The following is a 22,408-nucleotide window of genomic DNA, read 5'->3' as shown; positions in this document are numbered from 1 at the left end:
TTTCTTTTTTTTGTCAGAGTTAATTAATTTATTTGCAAGTTTGCACATTTGTTTATTTTATTCATTCATTTCAATCAATTGCAGCACAGTTTAATTTAATTATTTTTATTTATTTTAATAAATTTTATTTGTTTATTTATTTATTAATTAACTTATTTTATTTGAAGTCTTGCTGATTTATTTATTTTTTGGCAGAGATTGTATATTTATTCATTTAATTATTTATTTGCATGCGATTTAATTTCTTTATTTGTATTCATTTATTATTATTATTTATTTACATTATTCGTTTTTTGCATTTTATTTATTTATTTGAAAGTTTGTGATTTTTTAAAAGTAATTAATTAGGCTATGTGGCACAGTTTGCACATTAATTTTTTTAATTATATTTTTATTATTATTAATTTCTATTTTTGTTAGAGTTAATTAATTTGCATTTCTTGCACATTTGTTTATTTAACTCATTTATTACTGTAGCAGGTTACATTTAATTCGTATTATTTTACGATTTTTTAGTTTATTTATTAAATTTAATAATTTATATATTTTGAGAATTTGTTAATTTTTCATTCATTAATTATGTGGCAGATTATGCATATTTGTTTGTATTATATATGAAAAATTTGCAGTAATTTATATTTTTATCGGAAGAAATTTATTTTTGTTGCATGCGTGCATATTTATTTGACTCATTTTTTAATATTGTAGCAGGTTTTGAGTTTGTTTGTTTTTTAATTGTATTATTTTCTTTATTCATAATTTTTTGTAATTTATTAATTAAAGGTCTACGTGGCCCGATTTTATTTGTATTCGTGTTTTTTTTTTTTTTATTGTTTTAGTTTTCAAATATGATGTTAGTATATTTTTAGTTATTTATTTGCAGAGGCGGTGTTTCAGCACGTGCATGACTAGTAAAGAACAGAAATCAGCGTCGGTGTGCAGCTGCGCTCCGGTGCGCATCACAGTACAGCGCGTGCGCTCCGCTGCTTCGGTTCCACCGTGTCCTTCTCGCGAACATGGCGGCGCCTGCGCTCTCCAGCCGGGCTGGTTCAGCTGGTAGTAGCCCCACCGCCACCCCGAGCAGCACCAAACACGTCCCGCACTCCCCCGAACTGGACTTCAGGTCCGGAACCAGGACCGAGGAGCTTAACCGGCTGATCGCCGAATTCAGCAAGTACGAGCAGCGCGAGTACGACGACCAGCGTGCGCTCGAGATCCACATGGCCAAGGACTTCATCTTCTCCATGCTCGGTGAGAAAGAGCTCTATTCCGACACAAAGCAGCACATGCATGCATGCATCTGAAAGGAAAGTGCGCTTTTGCGCGTGCAGTGCGTCTGTTTGTCTTTGTCACGCGCTTCGGTCTGTTTGGGTGTGTTTGCAGCTTCAACACCCTCAACTCGGGTTTGCGCTGTTATTCAGGTGCTTTATGTGCATGAGCTGACAAATTCAGGCAATCTGCTTGCTGTTCAAACAACAGTTAAGTCCAAAAAATTATATTCTGCCATTTATTTACTTGCATCTCTTACTGCCATTGTTTACTCATTGTTGACTTTCTATATTCATTTGAAAACAAAGGGGAAATGCACACTTCCCAAGCCTCTCTGTATCCATTTAGTGAAAGTGGAAGGTCAGCAGTGGCTGTCACGCTACAGAAAGAGCAAAAATGCACGTTTGAAGCCATAAAATTAAACTTAAAGACATACATTTTCACCTTTAATGACACAGCTTGCTTTAGTTGATTATCGGAAGGAAAAACGGGGCAAATATGAAAAGTTTAATAAGGAATAGAATTAAATGGAAATTATTTCAAATATAATAAATGATTAAAAACTTAAAATCACAGAGATGCAAGCAAATAATTAAATGAATAATGAAACAGCCAAACATGAATAACATTAGCAAACCTTTAATAAATAAATGAATAAATACATTTTAACATGTGAAGGAACAAAAATAAAATTACACAAAGTAAAAACAAATGCAAAAACCCTGCTAAAATATTAACATATGAATAATAATAAAAATAAACAAGCTTTAAGCATGCAAATAAAACTAAATGCTGTTTTTTTTTTTTGCAGCCTATGATTGTATACTATAAAATATTTAGGCCCAAATCGGGCCTGACCTGTTCACTGATTTATGACTTAAAAATATGCATCACATTAGGTTCAATATTATTTATGTTAAACACTGTCCAAATGCATGAAAAATGATGCATGCATTTAAGATTTCTGTATATGAAATGTAGGTCTGAATATGTTTTGAAGTGAAAATGGTTGTAAAAAACAGAATGTGTAAATAATAAGTGCCACCAAATTAGTAGTAATGTGGTGCCATTAGAAAGAGCATCACTGCATAAAAATAGCACATGAAAGCTGCATTTATTCCTTAAAGAGTTAAAGTCTCAGAGACGCTGAACAGAAGCAATGCACTGTGAAGCAGAAGATCTCAGCAGCAGAGATCTGTCCGGACGCATGAGTTCAGCAGCAGTGAGCGTGTTTGAGCCTCAGGGCCGAGCACTGACTCTCTGTCTCACACGGGTTTACTCATCCATGCACTCATACACTCATCTGTGCTGCATGGAGAACAGAAATCAAAACTGACAGTGTTTACTTCTTTAAGTCACATTATGAAAGTAAAGTGGGTTGCGATTGCTGCTGGGTCATTCTGGGTCAAATCAACCGAAGTTCAGAAACGTCTCCTGCTAAAATGTTTGAATCCATTAGTTTTTTTTTTTCTGTATAAAGTAAAAAAGAAGTATGATGAAAGCCAAATTATTAAATACCATTAATTAATATTTACTGCTTAATACACTATTTGTAGAGGATGGTCAAAATGTTGATTTTCACCTGAGACCAAAAAAGCATGCTTGTAGTTCAAGAATTAATAAAAAATTCTTGAATATCCTTTTAAATTTTATTTCTTAACACATTTTTCTTTTGGAATCTTAATTTTTTAAAGCCAAACATGATTTGATTACATAGATATGGGGATCTCAAAAGTGGCATGTTAAACCATGCACAATTTCAAGTGGTTAAAAACCAAATGTGCATTTCTTTAATAAAGGAATGTCTGAAGAACATTTTTATTTTTAGAAATTTTAGAAATGCATCTGGTTTCCATCAGAACATACCTATCCGAGTGCCAAAAAATATATTTTTCAGAAGTATGCATGCTTGCAACTCAAGAAGTATTAAAAGTATCTCAATATAATTTCACATTAAACTTTTTCAGTCAGGGATCTCGATGCAACTCCATGTGCAAATAATCATTTTGATCCCCTTACAAAATAGTGGATCAATCCATGATATTTAATATTTTGTCTTTTTTTATCTTCATTTATGTATTTCTTTCACCAGAATGAATGAATGACCCTGTAGCATACTGAGCTTGAGTTTACTGCACTCTTATTATGATAGATGCTCAAATTGTGAGTCTGAATGTGTATTTCTGAATGTTGAACTCGCTGTGGGCTCATATGTAAAAGGCACACACACACACACACACACACATGCATGAATCACTAAGTTGTTTTGGGTTTTCTGAGCGTCTCTGGAGGTTCTGCTCCTGCTGACGGGAGGTTTTAATACCCCCGAGTCACTGGCTGAATCACGAGCTTGAGCTCAGGTGTTACTGGGGATTATTTTCTTCAGGAGTCTGTGGACTGTTTGTCAGGTCTGGAATGTTCTTGTGTTTGTGTAGGAATAGTTTTATAGACTCTATTGCATGTGCTCTGTTGCTTAACCTTTGTGTCAATTGCTTTATTATGAAATGTAGTTTTGTGTAGCAACACTTCGTTCTCTTAGCTTTTTTTTAAGTTTGTGAGATTTGATGTGGAATTAATGATACTAAAGTAGGCTTTTAAGCGCGATTCATGAGATTAAAAAAAAAATATATATATGTTTATTATTATTTTTTTATAATGTGATGTGCTTTGTACGTTCAACCAAGACATGAATTATGTTTCTTCTTCTTTAATTATTATAAACCATAAAATATTTGTTGGATTAATTTTATGCATGCTCTTTATATTCATTAATTTATTTAAAATGCAAATATGTGTGAGGCAACACACAAGATTTCGTGAATTAACGTTCTTTAGGATACATTTTCCACTTGGAATAGCTTTCTTTTTGTAATGAAAAACATCTTACTGCATTTATGGTCAAAAATATTCCCCTTTACAAGGAAATGTAGTCTGTTTTGTCTACTTTGTAGAAGAACTCAAAATCTGTCCTTCTCTAATGATGTCATTTCCTGTTTTCAGGCATGGTGCAGAAGTTGGACCAGAAGCTTCCGGTTGCAAACGAGTACCTGCTGTTGTCCGGCGGCGTCCGGGAAGGTGTGATTGACATGGATCTGGATGAGTTGACGGTGTACGCGCGGGGAACTGATTACGACATGGACTTCACGTTACTGGTTCCCGCGCTCAAACTCCACGACAGAAACCAGCCGGTCACGCTAGACATGCGTCAGTCGGCGCTCTGCCACTCCTGGCTCAGCCTGCGTCTGTTTGACGAGGGAACCATCAACAAGTGGAAGGACTGTTGCACGGTTGTAGACCATGTTAACGGTGCCACCAATTACTTTTTTTCGCCCACGCTGGTGGCCGACTGGTTCTACGAGTCCATTAGTATGGTCCTAGCGGAGATCCAGAAGAAGCCTCAGCGCGGCGTCCCTCGGGTCGAGAAGGTCGAGCGCAACGCAACCATAATCTCCATCATTTTGGGTGTCGGAGGCAGTCGGATGCTGTACGATGTGGTTCCTGTAGTCTCGTTTAAAGGATGGCCAGCGGTGGCCCAAAGCTGGCTAATGGAAAACCATTTTTGGGACGGGAAAATCACGGAGGAGGAAGTGATTAGCGGGTTTTATTTGCTGCCTGCGTGCTCCTCAACAGGCCAGAAGGAAAACGAATGGCGCTTGTCGTTTGCGCGCAGCGAGGTGCAGCTGAAGAAGTGCATCTCTGCGAGTCTCATGCAGGCGTACCAGGCTTGTAAAGCTCTGATTATTAAACTTCTCTCTCGACCCAAAGCCATCAGTCCGTATCATCTGCGCTCGCTCATGCTTTGGGCCTGCGACCGCCTGCCGCATACATACTTGGCACAGGAAGATTACGCCGCGCACTTTTTGCTCGGGTTGATCGATGACTTGCAGCACTGCTTGGTGAATAAAACCTGTCCGAATTACTTTATCCCGCAATGCAACATGCTAGAGCACCTCAGCGACGACACGGCCATGTTGCATGCGCGTAAGTTGTCGTCTGTGCGCTCCGACCCAGCAGAACACTTGCGCAGCGCGATCGAACACGCAAAAGCCGCGTCACGACTCACGCTTGAGCTCCATTGGCGCGGAGGAAGCTCAAACCTGTCATCTCCTCTGTCCGACACCGGAGCTGATCAGCAACCGGACGACCGGCTCGCGAAGAAACTCCAGCAGCTGGTCACGGAGAATCCTGGGAAGTCTATCTCAGTCTTCATCAATCCAGACGATGTCACGCGACCTCACTTTCGTATCGATGACAAATTCTTTTGAAGCCACGCCTGTTGATCTGACTGGGAACAAACTAACTTTCGCATCAATGATACATTTTTCTGAAGCCACACCCCTGATCTGATTGGGTGCTGACTGCAGATGCTGTCACATGACCTCACTTTTGCATCAATGTTAAAGTCTAAAGTCTAAAACCACGCCCATTGATCTGATTGGGAGCAGACGACTTCAGTATAGCTTTAATTATAAATTCTTCTCAAGCCACACCCTCTGATCTAATTGGGTGCTGACTGCAGACAACCTCACTGTAGCATTAATAATCAATTCTTCTTAAGCCACACCCCTTAGTCTTTTGCATTGATGACACATTTTTCAGAAGCCACGCCCCTTGGATCTGATTGGGCGTTGGCTGTAGATGACCTGACATTTGCAATGTTGACGTTATTCTGAAGCCACGCCCTCTGATCTGATTGGGAGGTTATTACCTCACTGTAGTATCAAGGATAAATTCCTCACAAGTCACACCTCCTAATCCGATTTGGCGCTGATTTCAGATGACCTGACATTTGCGTTGATGACATACTTCATAACACTGTTTTGTTATATCTTTCTCTTTTTAATGAGTCCCAGAAGCAGGAAGTTGTGTTTTGCACAGAGCCGGAGATGTTAAACGCTTCAGGCTCTGAACATGATGTTAAAAATGGACATGATCCTATTTCACTGCTGCCAGTTTGAAGTCGTGTTCTCGTATCTGTTCCTCCCCATTATGGACGCCCTGCTTTTACGGGAAGGATAGAGAGAGAGAGCGGAAGATTTATGGAAGGATGTGGGTGAGGACGGTTTGTGCATGGCTCACATGGAAAACAGGAAACCCATAACTCCACTCAGAAGTGCAATTAGACATATTGTGTTTATAGCTTTACTTGTAAGTAACTGTAACATGATACTATAAACACGCTATTTTAGACACCATTGTTTCACAGTCACACTTACAGAACAACTTTATTCTCACCAACTAACTGCACATTAAGTCTCCAAAATACAAACTCCATGTGATGATGGATGTTTTTATCTTTTAACACACAGTCTCTTGGGGTGAATCTCATGAAAACATTTCGGTGTAACATTTTACATACCCCCCACCCCCCAAAATATGTATAATTATATTTTGCATTAAGATTTTGAATTTTTTTTTTTTAACTCTCATTAGATTCACATTACTGTAATTTCTGTTTTTTAGCCTAAATTTAAAGATGGTTCATTAAATAATATTGCAGTATTTTTTTTTCATTGCATTGCATTAATTAGTTGCAAGGGAAAATGTGTTTGTCATGAAAAATCTTGATCTTAGTTTTTAGATTGCTTTCATGAGATTCACTCATTGGGGAAAAAAAAATTGTCTGTTTTTTTTATTTTTATATATATACTGTATGCTGCTAAACATGATAGGTGCATTTGATAATTTGTTTTTGTAATAATTTGAGTATTTTGATTTATTATGTGATGTGCTCTGTAACTGCTGTATTTCACCTGCCCACTTTTCCCAGTTAGACCAATCAGCCTCAGCCAATCATGTGATCTTTCCATTTGATTGGTGGGAGGGACGGATCAAAACAGACCAATCGTGAATCACCAAGCTCTACAGGGACCAATCGTAATGCCTTATCACAGAAATCAACCAATGGGGTGTTTTTATTATGATTAAGTAGATCCTAAAGACTCTTTTACAGCCCCACCTTGTGTTTCTTTTTATATCTGAATCAGGACATATCAGAACTAAACAGAATGGGTTTCTTCATTAGGCTAATGTCCTGGAGAATTGTGTGTACATGTTATTCTTATGCTTGATAAATATTTAACATGCCAGTGGGCTTATAGACACCTTAACAAAATAACATATCTGCTCTGGATCAGTATTGCATTGCATTTTAAACCTGTGTTTGGTAAATAAAGCTGTACAGAAACTCAAAAGTGTGAGTTAGATCTTGATTATTCTGTTTTGCAACTCTCAAATATTTATTTATTTATACATGAGCATTGTGGGCATTGTAACTTGAATCAGTCACGCTTTTGCATCCATATGAAATTTTTGTTATTTAAATATATTTTTTAAACCTATTTAAAAAGATGTTTTAATATATATTTTTGGGGCATTTTTGTATAATTTTTAAAATATATATATTTTAATAATTTTTAAAAGCATTTCAAATTGTATTCATTTATTTCTTTCAATATACAAATTCACTTCCTATATTAGAGATTCAAAAGTTTAAGGCTTTTAAAAATGTTTTTGGAAAAGTATTTTCTGTTCCCAAAGGCTGCATTTATTTGATGATAACTGTAAATGCACCAGTATTTATGAAATATTATTACAATTTAAAATAGCAAATTAAGTGAATACATAAAATATAATTTATTCCTGATGCACAGCTGTATTTTCAGCATCATTCCTCCAGTCTTCAGTGTCACATGATCTTCAGAAATCATGAAAATATGCTGATTTGCTGCTCAAGAAACATTTCTGATTATTATCAGTGCTGAAAACAGATGTGGTGACGAATAGTTTTTGTAGAAACTGTGATGCACTTTATTTTTCAGGGTTCACTGATGAATAGAAAATCCACCTAATTTGAAATATAAATATTTTGTGGCATTACAATTGTCTTCACTGTCACATTTGATCAATTTAATGCATCCTTGCTGAATAAAATAATGCATTTCTCACAAAAAAGTGAGATAAATAGACTGCAATATCAACTGTTCTGTTCCTTTCTTTGACTCATCATATAACCTGTCTGCCAGAAGCTGCTATATTTATGCACAAAAGTGGATTGCAAGAATGACATCAGTGTTGCATGTGAAGCATTTAACCTCCTGTTATTTGAACAGTTGCATGAGCAATCGCAGTGTTTGATTCCAACTGATTCAAAATATATTGCTATATTACTGCATCTTGTGTAGCTAGAGAGCATTGTCAAGGATCAAACTCACACACTGTCAGCTAAATGCTCTTTTACTACTGCATTAAAAGCACTGACGCTGCTGTAGAAGAAACATTTGGATGAAGTTTATTCCTTCAGAAGCTCAGCTAAAGTGCTGCGACAGAATTACAGATGTCTGTTAGACAGATAAATGCTGAGAAGTTTATCAGTATGTCTCTTTGTAAAGTACGGCTCAGGATGATGGTAAGTGTGTGTGTGTTAATGCTGAGAGCTGTTGTTATAGATTGCTGACCTGAAGAAGGTGGAGTTTCAAGTCTTTTGCGCTCATTTAGGTGTGACACATCTGCTTATTTAGTTTTGCTTAAGCAGCTGAATACCAAAATAATCCAGCGCAGTTTTATATATGAATGTGAGTTTGAGTGGGCCATGCCAGGTTATTTTTGTTTCCTGCTGTCTCAGCACCTGTGTGTGTAGCACCTGCGACTTACACACCGCTGTGTATGTGTGTGTGTGTGTGTGTGTGTGTGTGTATGAGAGAGAGAGGATTTCAGTTTTGTTGACACAAAGACTTTTAACATAAGAGAAGTGTGGTCATTTGTAACTTCAATGTGCCATTGCAACCATATATATATATATATATATATATATATATATGTAGTATTTTCAAATATATTTTTAATTTTTTTTAAAAGCATTTAAAATTAATGTTGTCCTCCTTATATTTTAAATTCAAGATAATACAGTCACATTTTTTTAAATTGTCTATAACATATAATACTTTTTAAAAATGTTATTAAAATCAAACATTATTAAATCAATATGACTTTACTTTAGTTTTATCTATATAGGCTATTTCATCCACATTTGCATTTATCCAAAATAGGCTACTGATTGGAAATTTATTTTCTTAATTTCAAAACTTACAACCATTAATGCCAATAGTTTCTATTTTTGTTGTCAGACTAAAACCAATTTACCATAATGTTACTCTCATTTCACTTTAAAATAAAAGGTAAAATCGTAATAAATAAAATAACATAATAACAAAATAAATTAAAAAATAAATAAATCCCATTATATTTTGGATCACGATAACATGGAAATACCATGCTATTTTGAACCTTATTATAAGTAAATATTTATAAGGATATTTTATAATATCCCTACATTTTTATTATAGCAAACATGAACGTAAAAGTAAATAAGCTATATGCATACTTTTGCAGTATATAATAATGATAATAATTATTTATTTGATACTACATGAAGTTATATTTTTATTATTATTATTTACATTTTAATCTTTAATATACATTCTCTGGAAAATAAAAACATAACTACAGCCATAATAAAACCACTCATGTCAAAAGTGGGGAATATAATCTCTCTCTCTTTTTTTATTGCTCTATATTAATTAATATTAATATAAGGAGTAGCCTATACCGTGAGAATACAATTTTATATGGTTTGTTTCATTTGGTGAAGTTGATGCGTCACATGACACCTGCGCCGACGTCACGCCCGTGTGAGCTGCGGCAGCTCCCGTTAACGGCGCGCGGAACGAGCCCCGGTCAGACACACACTCGCGCGCTGCAGCATCAACAACACACGCCACGCCCGTGATTCCGCTGTCTCCTCAGCACCGGACGGCGCGTGAAGTGATCGAAAGCTGCTCTCACGTGAGAGTCGCGCCCCGCGCGAGTCAGGAACCGACGCGAAGCGGACGCACGCACGCACGCAGCGAACAACGTGTCTTCATCATCGGCATCTTCACCCTTTGTGACCGACAGCAGCACGACGGGAGATGGAGAGCAAAGACAAGAGCGCCGGTGAGCGACTGACGGCATTTCACGGACAGGGCTCGGTGTGCGCGTGTGTACATGAGTGTAAAGTGTGTGTGTGTGTGTGTGTGTGTGTGTGTGTAGACTGCGGTACTCAGGTCTGCTGTCCTGACGGAGTCTTGGGTGGTGTGTGTGTGTGTGTGTGTCTATATGTGATGCTCATCATATGTCTGGTGTGTGTGTGTGTGTGTGTGTGTGTGTGTGTTATTCATCCTCAGATGTTGTGTAAAAACATCCTGATGCAGCAGAAATGCCTCTCGATTGGGGTTCGGCCAGAGAAGGGTGGACTTCCTTCACACATCACATCCATCACAGTCCTGGGCGTGTGTGTGTTTATGTGTGTGTGTGTGTGTGTGTGTGTGTGCGGGGCAGTGGGCTGTCGATACATGCAGTTCCTTCACATGTCGAGCATGTCTGCATCATACAACATGATTTCCTGATCGTTCTGGTTGTAGCTGTGATTGTTTTCGTCTGTTAAAATCAGTCTCTTGATTTCAGCAGAAGTACAGATGGCATGAGATGATGTTCTTCCATGCAATTATCAACATTCAGGACGGGTCGTGTTTTCACTGTACTGAATTTGAACGTTCAAAAGGAAATGTATGGAGTGTGTAGGAAAATTTCAGATGCGGCCTATGGCTTCACATTACTCTGAGTCTAGTTCCTGCACCTGAGTGTGTGTTGCTGTGTTTTATGGCCCTGAATCCAGCACTAATACATGTATTTGGGTCAGTCTGAATCTGATGTACGTAGCTTTCCGTACGTGCGGTCAATACGGCGGCCCAAAACACAGGTGCATCTCAAATAAATTAATTTATTTCAGTAATTCAACAAAATTGTGTATTAAATAAATTCAGTGCAAACAGACTGAAGTAGTTTAAGTCGTTGTTTCTTTTAACTGTGATGATTTTGGCTCACATTTAACAAAATCCCACCAACAAATCAGATTATTGTGACATGGCAATCAGCTAATCCACTCAAAACGCCTGCAAAGGTTTCCTGAGCCTTCGAAATGATCTCTCAGTTTGGTTCACTAGGCTACACAATCATGAGGAAGACTGCTGATCTGACAGTTGTCCAGAAGACAATCATTGACACCCTTCACAAGGAGGGTAAGCCACAAACATTCATTAACAAAGAAGCTGTCTGTTCACAGAGTGCTGTATCCAAGCATGTTAACAGAAAGTTGAGTGGAAGGGAAAAGATGCACAACCAACCGAGAGAACCGCAGCCTTATGAGGATTGTCAAGCAAACTGGATTCATGAATTTGAGTGAACTTCACAAGGAATGGATTGAGGCTGGGGTCAAGGCATCAAGAGCCACCACACGAAGACGTGTCGAGGAATTAGCTGAACCACAGACAACATCAGAGGCGTCTTACACGGGAGAAGAACTGGACTGTTGCCATTGGTCCAAAGTCCTCTTTTCAGATGAGAGCAAGTTTTGTATTTCATTTGGAAACCAAGGTCCTAGAGTCTGGAGGAAGGGTGGAGAAGCTCATAGCCCAATTTGCTTGAAGTCCAGTGTTAAGTTTCCACAGTCTGAGATGATTTGGGGTGCAATGTCTTCAGCTGGTGTTGGTCTATTGTGTTTTTTGGAAACCAAAGTCACTACACCCGTTTACCAAGAAATCTGGGAGCACTTCATGCTTCCTTCTGCTGACCAGCTTTTTGAAGATGCTGATTTCATTTTCCAGCAGGATTTAGCACCTGTCCACACTGTCAACAGCAGCAAAAGTTGGTTAAATGCCATGGTGTCGGTGTGCATGACTGGCCAGCAAACTTACCAGACCTGAACCCCAGAGAGAATCTGTGAGCTATTGTCAAGAGGAAGATGAGAAACAAGAGACCAAACAATGCAGATGAGCTGAAGATCACTGTCAAAGAAACCTGGGCTTCAGACCACCTCAGCAGAGCCACAAACTGATCTCCTCCATGCCACGCCGAACTGAGGCAGTAATTAAAGCAAAAGTAGCCCCTACCAAGTATTGAGTACATGTACAGTCAATGAACATACTTTCCAGAAGGTCAACAATTCACTAAAATGGTTTTTCTTATGACGTCTTCTAATTTGTTGAGATAATGAATTGGTGGGTTTTTGTTAAATGTGAGCCAAAATCATCACAATTAAAAGACCAAAGACTTAAACTACTTCAGTCTGTGTGCATTGAATTTATTTAATACACAAGTTTCCCAATTTGAGTTGAATTACTGAAATAAATGAACTTTTCCACGATATTCTGATTTATTGAGATGCACCTGTAAAGTCTCAAAAACGGTTCTTCATTGGCGTCTGTGGTTCTGTGAGGAACCTCTGGAAGTTTGGATTGTACAAAAGTCTCTTTATAATGGAGAAAGGTTCTTCAATTATAAGAACTGTTCTTTGAAAGGTTCTTTGGAGATCAAAAAATGGTTGTTGCATTCTTAAGAATATTTGTTCTTCATGCATGCTAAATATTGTGCAACCAAATGCTGCAGGATTTTCTCTTAACGTTTTGCATTGCCTTATCAAATCAATTATTTTCTTTGGCATTCATTTTTAGTGAATGTATAAAGCAGTTTATGACCAAAACATGCAAGTATGTGAACACTATTTTGTTTTCAAAAGTTGCTGTGTTCTATCCACTTTTTAACTTGAAGCAAGCTAACAAGGCTGTTTATAGGCATTGATGGTTTCATGAAGAACCTTTAACATCCGTGGAAGCTTACCATTTGCATGAAAAAGGCTCTTTATATTGGAAAAAATGTTCTTCACCAAGGAAGCAATGGTTCTCCTACAAACTGATTAATTAAAGCTTCTTTGTGGAGCCCAAAATGGTTCTTACTCTTAAAATTGCAAGTCATTCTCAAAAATGCTTGAATGTCTAGGGCAGGCTATAATTAGATGCAAAATATCAAATGTGCAACCAGATGCTGCAGGATCTTTTCTCAGAGCTAAATGTTTGCATTGACTTTTCAGAATAATTAATTGGTGTGGCAGTGATTTTAAGATGCATGAAACATAAGTGAATGAGCATAAGTTTGTTTTCATGGGTCGCTGTGCCCTCCACCTTATTTTATTTAAATAAGCGAGCTTCACTCTTAAAAACAGGTGCTTTATTTGCACTGATGGTGCAATGGAGAAACGCTAACATCTAGAAGCATTCCATTGCACAGAAGTTTCTTTATAATGGAAAAATGTTCTTCAAATATACTGAACAAAATTATAAACGCAACACTTTTTTTTTTAGACTTCAAAGATCTACGATTTTTCCATGTATACAAAAGGCCTGTTTGTCTCAAATATTGTTCACAAATCTGTCTAAATCAGTGTTAGTGAGCACTTCTCTTTTGCCGAGACAATTCATCCACCTCACAGGTGTGTGGCATATCAAGATGCTGATTAGACACCATGATTATTGATCAAAAACAAGTGTTGCGTTTATGATTCTGTTCAGTTGCACCAATCCACTCAAGAAAAAAAATGGCTCTTGTAAGAACTGATCACTGCAAGGTTTCGTGGTGGAGCCCAAAATGGTTTTTACTCTCCTGAAATTGCAAGTCATGCTCAAAAATGCTTGAATGTCTATTATTAGATCCAAAATGAATCACATTTACTATGAAACATTTTTAAATAAACTTTATCTGTAACAAAAGCATAAATCCTTAACAGTGCACTGGGAGGGAAGGTCCGATGGCGATTGTATACGTTGATCCATGTGTTTGAAAACTGGAATTTAGTCGGGTGATATAGACTCAGCATCATTTAAGATGAAAGGGTGAATGTTATATTTAGACTTGTTAAATAGATAAATGTCTGGTCCACATCGCAGCTTGTTCTAGCCAAAAACGCCCACTTAGACAGACAGGAAGAGTTCCCAGACTGATGCAACCAGCATCACCACATGAAATCTGATGTTTGATGCACTTAGTACTAACTAAACTAGAAATCCACTATGTCAGACAAACACAAATACTCTGGTTGGTCACTTTACATGTGTGTTCTTGATCCAAATAAGCTCAGAAGTGGACCGGATTTTATCTATTGAGGCTAAGCAAGACAATAATGATCGAAACGGAGGCTTTAGATGGGTGTGTACAGGGTAACAAGCGTGCTGCTGTTCATTTGGGTCACTTTTGATAAATTGAATGCGTCCTTTAATGAATAAACGTATGCATTACTGTAAAAAAAAAAAAAAAGGTTCTTGAATGGTAGTGTATGTAAGAGATGGCTCATTTTAAGACGGTGTTGGTGTTGTACAGTGGTGATGTGTGTCTGGGTGTTTATTGTGTGTTTGCATGATTCTAGCAGCAGGTGGCGATATACAGTGAGAGAGAGAGAGAGCGAGAGAGAGCGAGAGAGCTAGAGAGGGAGCTAGAGAGAGAGAGAGAGAGAGAGAGAGAGAGGTGGTGCAGGTGCATCAGAGACACACAAAGTAAAAATTTAATTATTAATTCAAAGAAACACATTCACATGTTTGTGTTTTTGATTTTTCTGTTGTTAATGAAATCATTGATGCTTGTGTGTGTGTGTGTGTGTGTGTGTTGCCTCCTGAACTTGGTTGGAAGTGTGTTTAACCTTTCACTCACTCTCTCTCACACACACATCTATCTGTCTGTTCTTCTTGCACTTTTTATCAGTAGATGCCTTGTGCTCCACTCATATCTGATTAACTTGTGCACATGAATGTGTATTGCATATTGCATGTCACATATGCAAGTGATATTCGTGGGAAAATGCTCTTGATTGCAGTAGTCGGATCAGTTTCTGCGGTTCAGTCTGCTGTCAGATGTGTGACTGTCAGTGGGGTTGCCCAAATCTGCTGCTTAAACTGTGTCAGGTTGCTTTATCTGATCTGCTGACGTTCAGACAGCCGATGCATCATTTAAACCCTTCAGCTGATGAAATGGTACTTGTGTGAGAGATGACCTCACATATCTTACGAGGTGAATTCTTGAGATGTGCAGAAAGATGTTTCATTGGTTGCTTTGTCAAAAGTAGCTCCGCCCATAGTGACATTTCATTGGTCAGAAATCCTCAGTATGATAAACATCAGATATGTTCTGATTGGCTGCGAATGACACACTGGAGAGAAAATTACTTTTCACTGTTGTATCATTTCATTTATATATATGTATATAATTTTAAAGTGATTTATTTTCAGTGTACATATGTGTAATTGGCTACAGAAAGGATGGATCAATGATTTATTGTATTACTAATGGAAAATTAGCTGTAAAAGAAATCTGTACACTGAAAAAAAAAATGGTGGAGAAACTTTTTTCTTACTTTTTATTTATTTGTGAGATTTGCTAGAACTTTGTGAGAGAAGATTTTCAAAGTAGATCTTACACTGAAAACCACAGAAACAATTTCCACTTGGTATATGTCACAAAACCGCTATAATATTTGTTTTATTTACAACTTAGAAAAAATCCCATTAATATTTCATACATACAATGACTTTGTCCATTTAAAATTATCATCATGACTCATGTCAGAATATTTTTTTTTGTTTGTTTGTTTTTGCATTTTGAATCAAATTTTGTGTAGAATTATCTACATTTTCTAGCACTTTCTGGGAGAATCTTTCAAAACAATAAATGTCATATTTTATAAGAAATCTCTGCTTACTTTTGGAGACATTTTATTTTTGTTTTTCATTTTAAAGTTTATTTTTAAATAGTAACACAAAATATTAACACAATTTGTATTTATTAGCCCCATAAAGCCTATTACATCCTACTTGATACACAAAATTAGGCTTCTGTCCTCTGATTGAAAGCCTAGAGTTGTTTTCTTCAGTGCAAAAATGTTGAGCCCCCTGCTGGTCAACAACAGCATGATTCTGCACACAGACACGATTACAAAACAACAAACACACGCTTACAGCTGTGTTTAACCCTGCTCTTCTTGTGCATTTGAGCTCGCTCTGTGTGTGTGTGTGTGTGTGTTATGAAGAAGAATCTTCATGCTCAGCACTTTGAGTCTGCAAACAGCATTATAAATAGCTTTAACTCTCAGTAACACCCATTTACGCTCTCAGATATAGATGCTCTGTATAGTGGCTCTATTACTCGTCCGGGACGCACAGATCTCGTTTCTCACGCCGGCGTTTCTTACAAACTCTCTTAATATCTTCTGATAGATCATGGTTTGAGACAAGTGTCCGTGTGTGTTAAAAGTAGTTACAGAGACACTGCAGATGCAGCAAAGATCAGCTTTAATAATAGAAACACACACACTACTAATAATGCACAAAGACATTGGCTGTGTTCACAATATCATACTAGAAAATGTCTAGTAGGCAACTTGCTGTATTTGACTTTTCACTTCCAGTGTGATGCATTTATGCAAGAGAAAACCGGACAAGATATTATCACATAACTGATAAAAAGTTCTACACAACTCATATTTTCATATTAAATGTGAAACAAATAATGATATATTATTTTACTTGCAAAGTATTTATATTGCATCCTCAAAGAAAGACATTGCATGACAAATAAATCAGTATGCTGGATATTTATTATGCAAATTATATTTGTGCTGCATTTAATTTAATTTAGGTTGATTTTAGTGAAGAGAAAATTTTATTAAATATAGTCTTACTGTTTCAAAATAACTATTAGAGATGAAAAGGTCCTAAAATGAACTGAATTTTTTATTAATGCTGCTAATTCTTGAAATTTGACATTCAATGTTTTGTATTTTAAATGATTTTCAATCACATTTCCCCAACACATTTTATGTGTGTGTGTGTGTGTGTGTGTGTATATATATATATATATATATATATATATATATATATATATATATATATATATATATATATAAATATATATATAAATAGGACACTTAATGTTTTGTAAGATTCCTCCAGAAAGTGACAGAAAGTTCAGACATTTCTACATCAACTACAAAAAAATAAGTTTCTGAGATGATAAAGATCAAACCTGGATGTTACAAGGTTATTATTATTCCATACTGTAAAACGTTATTAGTGTACTTTTTACAAGAAAAGACTATTTCAGTTTTTGTAGCCTGCTTTAAAATGTTATTTCAATTTAATGTAACTTGCAGTTTCTTTGTAATTGTTTGTGAAATTTACTAGCAACTTTGGAGTGAACATTTTTTTTTTCAGTTTCACAGTATTTTTATATTTAGTGCGATATATTTATATTTTATATTTAGTGCAAGTGTGCATTAAGCAGCATTCAGTAAGCAGTGCATTAGTATTGCATTCTGAACCACAGACAGACACACCCAGATAAAACACACACACACACACGTTTGTTTTTGTGAAAAGTGTGTTCATCCGATAGGCGTAATGGTTTTTATTCTGTAGAAACTGTATATTCTATGGCCCTTCACCAACCCTACACCTAACCCTAACCCTCACAGGAAACTTTGTGCATTTTTACTTTCTCAAAAAAACTCATTCTGTATGATTTATAAGTGTTTTGAAAAATGGGGACATGGGTTATATCCTCATAAGTCACCCTCTCCTTGTAATACCTGTGTCATACCCATGTCATTATACAGAGTTGTGTCCTGATATGACACAAAAACAAGAGCACACACACACATTAGCACAGGCAAATATCAGAAGCACACAGACAGTCACTTGTTTGATTGCACAGACAGATTTTGATGGATCAGACACACATTTACAGGTCTGGCAGGTTTAAACACACCGTTCACACACACTTTTGGACATCATGATGCATTACAGTCTGCTGTCTCACGACAGAAGAGGAGAGGAGGAGGATGAGGAGGAAGGCCCGCTGAAGCCGGTCAGTCTCTCTGAAGTCATTAGAGCTGCATTAGTGTCAGATCCACTGAGGGTAATGACTTGGTCCTTTTCTGATCCGGTTTGCAATGATTTCAGTGCATGTTCTTCAAAAGAAGTTTGTCTTTTATTATCTTTCCTCCAACTTCTGATTTTGATTTTCTGCTGATGTAATTAAGGCTTGTTAAGGGTGTGTGCGGAGAAATAATACTAATCAATAATTTCACAGCCTTACGATCACATTCTAATCGAATCTTGCTGGATAATATAATGTCCCGCCCACTTACTGTTTAATATTCTACTTCTCTTAGAAATACACCATTGGTCAAAAGTTGCTGTAATTATATTTTTTTATTCAGGAAGGATGCATTAAATTGATCAAAAGTGGCAGTGTACTGTATATATTTCACAAGATTATTATTTTAGATAAATGTAGTTCTTTGAACTTTCTAATCATGAAAGAATCCTTGAAAGCAACTGTTTCAAACATTGATAATAATCAGAAATGTTAAAGTATATTTGTGTGGAAGCCACCATTCTTTATCTCTCTCTCTCTCTCTGTCTATCCTTCTCTCTTTCTGTCCTTGCTTTACTTGCATGATCTTTCACAGGTCTGAAATAGATCTCACAAAGACAGTCGAAAATTAGTTTTATAGTCCTCAAGGAAGTCTGATATTGTGGTGAAACCGTGCACATCTTTCATCTCATCACTCAGCAGGTTATTAACTCATATTTTGTGCATGATTATCTGTGTGTCCAGCTGTTTTCTCATTTCAGCCCAGACACAAATATTTCATCACCTTGTAAATAACAGAGAGAGAGAGAGAAAAAATGCTTTATATAAGACTTTTTATATTGCAGACTTTGTTTTTGTGCCTGTAGACAAGAAAAATAAATGTTTTGTGCTGTATTCAGGATATTTTAACCAAATAACCTCAAAGGTAAAATCTTTTTTTTTTTTGTGTAAAAAAAAAATTAAATCGATCAATCCTAAATGAAAATCTGAATTTTTGAATTAGAATTTTTTATTACATTTTCCCTCAGAAAATGTTATTTTACTTGTAAAGTATTTGCACCAATGACATATTTGTATTTATGCAGATTTTAATAAAGATAAATTATAATTTTTTTTTTATTTATTTTACAGTCAGAAAATAATCCTTAAACATTCTTCTTCTTAATGGTCCTTAAATAATTACATTTGTTAAACCTTGAATCTTAAATTTAAAGTTTTTAAATGACATGCATCTTAAAATCTGAAACATTTTCCCTCACGTCTCACATGAAACAGAAAACAAATGATATATTGATTTACTTGTAAAGTATTTACGGTATGCACCATCCTTTGTACAGCATTTATGCTGATTTTAATAAAGAAAGATTAACGTTCCATTGCACTGTAAAAAAAATAAACCTTAAACATAAAAAATGAATGGTCCTCAAATAGGCTAAAATGAAAAATGTCAAATATATATATATATATATATATATATATATATATATATATATATATATATATATATATATATATATATATATATATATATAATTTTTTTTTTTTTTTTTTTTTTTTTTTTTTACAATTTTGTATCATTATTGGTAAGGTGGCAAGGTGCTTTTTTTCTAACTATGGTCTATAGTGATGAAATCGGGGACTATCGCAGGACAGCGAGGTGCTTCTGGTGGGTTCTGCTGCCCCCACGTGTCTCAAAGCATCCCAAACATCTACTGTACAACCAAAACAATACTCTGATTTTTTTAATGGGACAGAGTATCGAACCTTTAAAGAGAATGCATGTTTTTTATGGTTTGCATCATATTTGTTATATATGTCATGCTTATAGTGCTAATCGTATTATGTAGTGAGAATATGGAAAACTATAGAGGCTCAAACTGAGAAAAAAAATATGCAATTTGCTGTAGATGCTGATATTTGTGTGGACAAAAAGTAATGCAATTCTGATGCTTATAATCAGCGAGATCTTTACAGCAGTAAATATACCAATAAGATGATGCGTAATTTTAAGATTAAAACACATAATGTTCTAATTTATTTAGTTTTAAGTTCTAGATGTTTGAAACCATTATGCAAACCACCGCAAGGGAAAGCAAACATTTGTATAATTTTTTTTTTTTTTTTTACTTTGTAGATCAATCCCTTGTGATAACTCACGTATATTGCAAAACCTATTTAAACTAATTTTGGAAAACAGGTCCTCAATAGAAAAAAAAAACGATTTTAAATGGTCAATCTAGTGTCTTAATTAAAATCTAATAATGTTTCTGTGAGGGTTACGGGTATAAAATATAATTAATTTGATTTAAAAGCGACAGATAACAAGCCCCTGCACGTGACGTCAGCGAGTCCCCCCAGTGACGTCACCGCCCACGACTACGCACCGGTGTGGCGTTCCGCGTCTTCCCTCGCGCCCCACGCGAAACGATGATGAATCTCGGTCATTAGCTCATCACGATGCTCACTGGGAGGATGATCGGTTTCCGTGTGAAGCTCCGTGAGGATGTTCCGCTGTAGCGCGTGGAAGTCTTTTGTCTGCGGCGCGCGGAGACTGAACCGGAGCGCGTGAACCGACAATGATGATGATGATGGAGCTGACGGTGAAGGCGTCTCTGTGAACTGTCGGATAGCGGGACTTTGCGATGAGGATTGTGCGGCTGCTCCGGCAGAAAGGAGCGCACATGCTTCGGTGTCTGTGCGCGCGGAGAACCGAGCCGAGCAGCACCGACACCGGTGAGACACACACACACACACTGAATGAGAACACAACCTTCTGAATTGTTTTATATTAAGCTAGTTTATTTATTAATCTTATTTATTTATGAAGACATGATTTAAAGAAGATTTTGTCAGATTAAACTACTTTTGTAGGTATGAACACACACACACACACACACTAAATGGGAGCAAAATAAAAAAAAGTTTTTTGTTATTATGAATAATAATATTTTTATTATAATTACTATTTTGCCTTTGTGGACATCTTTAAGGAAGCTTTTGTATAATTGTGAAAAAAATCATGTTTTTCTAAATGTTTTTCTATATAGAGCTTATCAAGAACCAAAATACTGGTATATTTAATAAAAAAAATATATATTTCTTTTTTATCTTTGTCAATATATTTAAGGAAGCTTTTGTATAATTGGGGAAAATCATTTTTTTCTATATGTTTTTCTATAGGCTATAGAGGTAATCAAGAACAAAATAATAATAATTATTATTATTAATAATACTAATAAGGTTCAATTTTAACAAATGGGGATAATAAAAAGTTAGCTATTCAAGAATAAAAAACAATTATTTTGAATTTTTGTTATTATTATTGTTATTATTATTAACAACTAATTCTGTGGATAATTGTGTATGAACACACACTCATACACTAATGTCTAAATGAGAACATTAACTTATTATTCTTTTTTTTTTTTAATTAAGCTAATCAAGAAGAAAAAATATTCACTTAGACATGCCAGTTGATATGATTGTGTTTTGGCCTCCACAGAACATTGTTTTAAGAGTCGTCTGGCCCTTCCACGTGATCTCTGGCATGCAGGGGTAGATCTATCGTGGGGGCATAGGAAGAAAAGAAAGCCTTGCCACCCCTGCTGCCACCCCAGTTGGCAGCAACGAATTAAAGGTTATGGCCAATTTGAAAATTTATGAGCGCGAATCTTTCGTGATTCGTGATCCCGCTCCGAACTCCCGAACTGATTCAAATGATTTGCGATCCCCAAACTGACTCAAATGATTCGTGATCCCGCTCCGAACTCCCGAACTGATTCAAATGATTTGCGATCCCCAAACTGACTCAAATGATTCGCGATCCCGCTCCGAACTCCCGAACTGATTCAAATGATTTGCGATCCCCAAACTGACTCAAATGATTCGCGATCCCGCTCCGAACTCCCGAACTGATTCAAATGATTTGCGATCCCCAAACTGACTCAAATGATTCGCGAACCCGCTTTGAACTCCCGAACAAACTGAAATGATTCGCGAACACGCTCCGAACTCTCGAACTGACTCAGATAATTCGCGATCCCGCTCCGAACTCCCAAACTGATTCAAATGATTCGCGATCCCCATAACTGATTCAAATGATTCGCGATCCCCAAACTGACTCAAATGATTCGCGAACCCCAAACTCTAATAATTTACAAAGTATTAGTATACTGTAATATTTTTGTTGTTGTTGTTGCTATAAAAACAGACCTAATCCATCAATAGCCTTTAAAATGGCTTAAAATGCATTATATAAAAAGGAATGAGGCAATAGGCCTAATGATTTGTTAATAATAACACTGTTAAAATACACAATGTAGGCAAATACAAAATAAACAATGTT

The 22,408-nt window shown here is 36.3% G+C and overlaps 2 protein-coding genes across 4 annotated transcripts in view; both read left to right on the top strand.

The window, feature by feature from the left end:
* Positions 1–939: 939 nt before the first annotated feature.
* LOC128029489 (nucleotidyltransferase MB21D2) lies at positions 940–7,463 on the top strand. Of its 2 annotated transcripts, XR_008187404.1 has the most exons (3): positions 940–1,251; positions 4,270–6,417; positions 7,040–7,463. XR_008187404.1 is itself a non-coding variant. In XM_052617292.1 (2 exons), the coding sequence occupies exons 1-2, from the start codon at positions 1,017–1,019 to the stop codon at positions 5,532–5,534; spliced, it is 1,500 nt and encodes a 499-aa protein (XP_052473252.1). In that variant the 5' UTR covers positions 940–1,016; the 3' UTR covers positions 5,535–7,463. The 2 variants fall into 2 exon arrangements, 1 of the variants encoding a protein (XP_052473252.1); XM_052617292.1 differs by having other exon boundaries at positions 4,270–7,463.
* Positions 7,464–9,945: 2,482 nt separating this feature from the next.
* The window catches only part of fgf12b (fibroblast growth factor 12b), a 36,329-nt gene continuing 23,866 nt past the window's right edge, over positions 9,946–22,408 (top strand). Inside the window, exon 1 of one of the 2 annotated variants that reach the window (XM_052617378.1) lies at positions 9,946–10,263. In XM_052617378.1, coding sequence (XP_052473338.1) covers positions 10,239–10,263 — 25 coding nt within the window. In that variant the 5' untranslated portion in view covers positions 9,946–10,238. Of the gene's footprint in view, positions 10,264–20,470; positions 20,797–22,408 lie in introns of those variants that run through there. The other variant, XM_052617377.1, reaches the window with a different exon arrangement.

The sequence above is a fragment of the Carassius gibelio genome, chromosome A15 (assembly GCF_023724105.1).
Source record: "Carassius gibelio isolate Cgi1373 ecotype wild population from Czech Republic chromosome A15, carGib1.2-hapl.c, whole genome shotgun sequence".
Lineage (NCBI taxonomy): Eukaryota > Metazoa > Chordata > Actinopteri > Cypriniformes > Cyprinidae > Carassius > Carassius gibelio.
The sequence above is the reverse complement of the archived record's forward strand: the minus strand, read 5'-3'. Positions and strand labels throughout refer to the sequence as shown.

Excerpts from the sequence above, each read along its gene's own strand:
- LOC128029489 (XM_052617292.1), top strand. The coding sequence starts at position 1,017 with ATGGCGGCGCCTGCGCTCTCCAGCCGGGCTGGTTCAGCTGGTAGTAGC. Across the intron at positions 1,252-4,269 it reads CTTCATCTTCTCCATGCTCG|GCATGGTGCAGAAGTTGGAC; the intron begins GTGAGAAAGAGC and ends TCCTGTTTTCAG.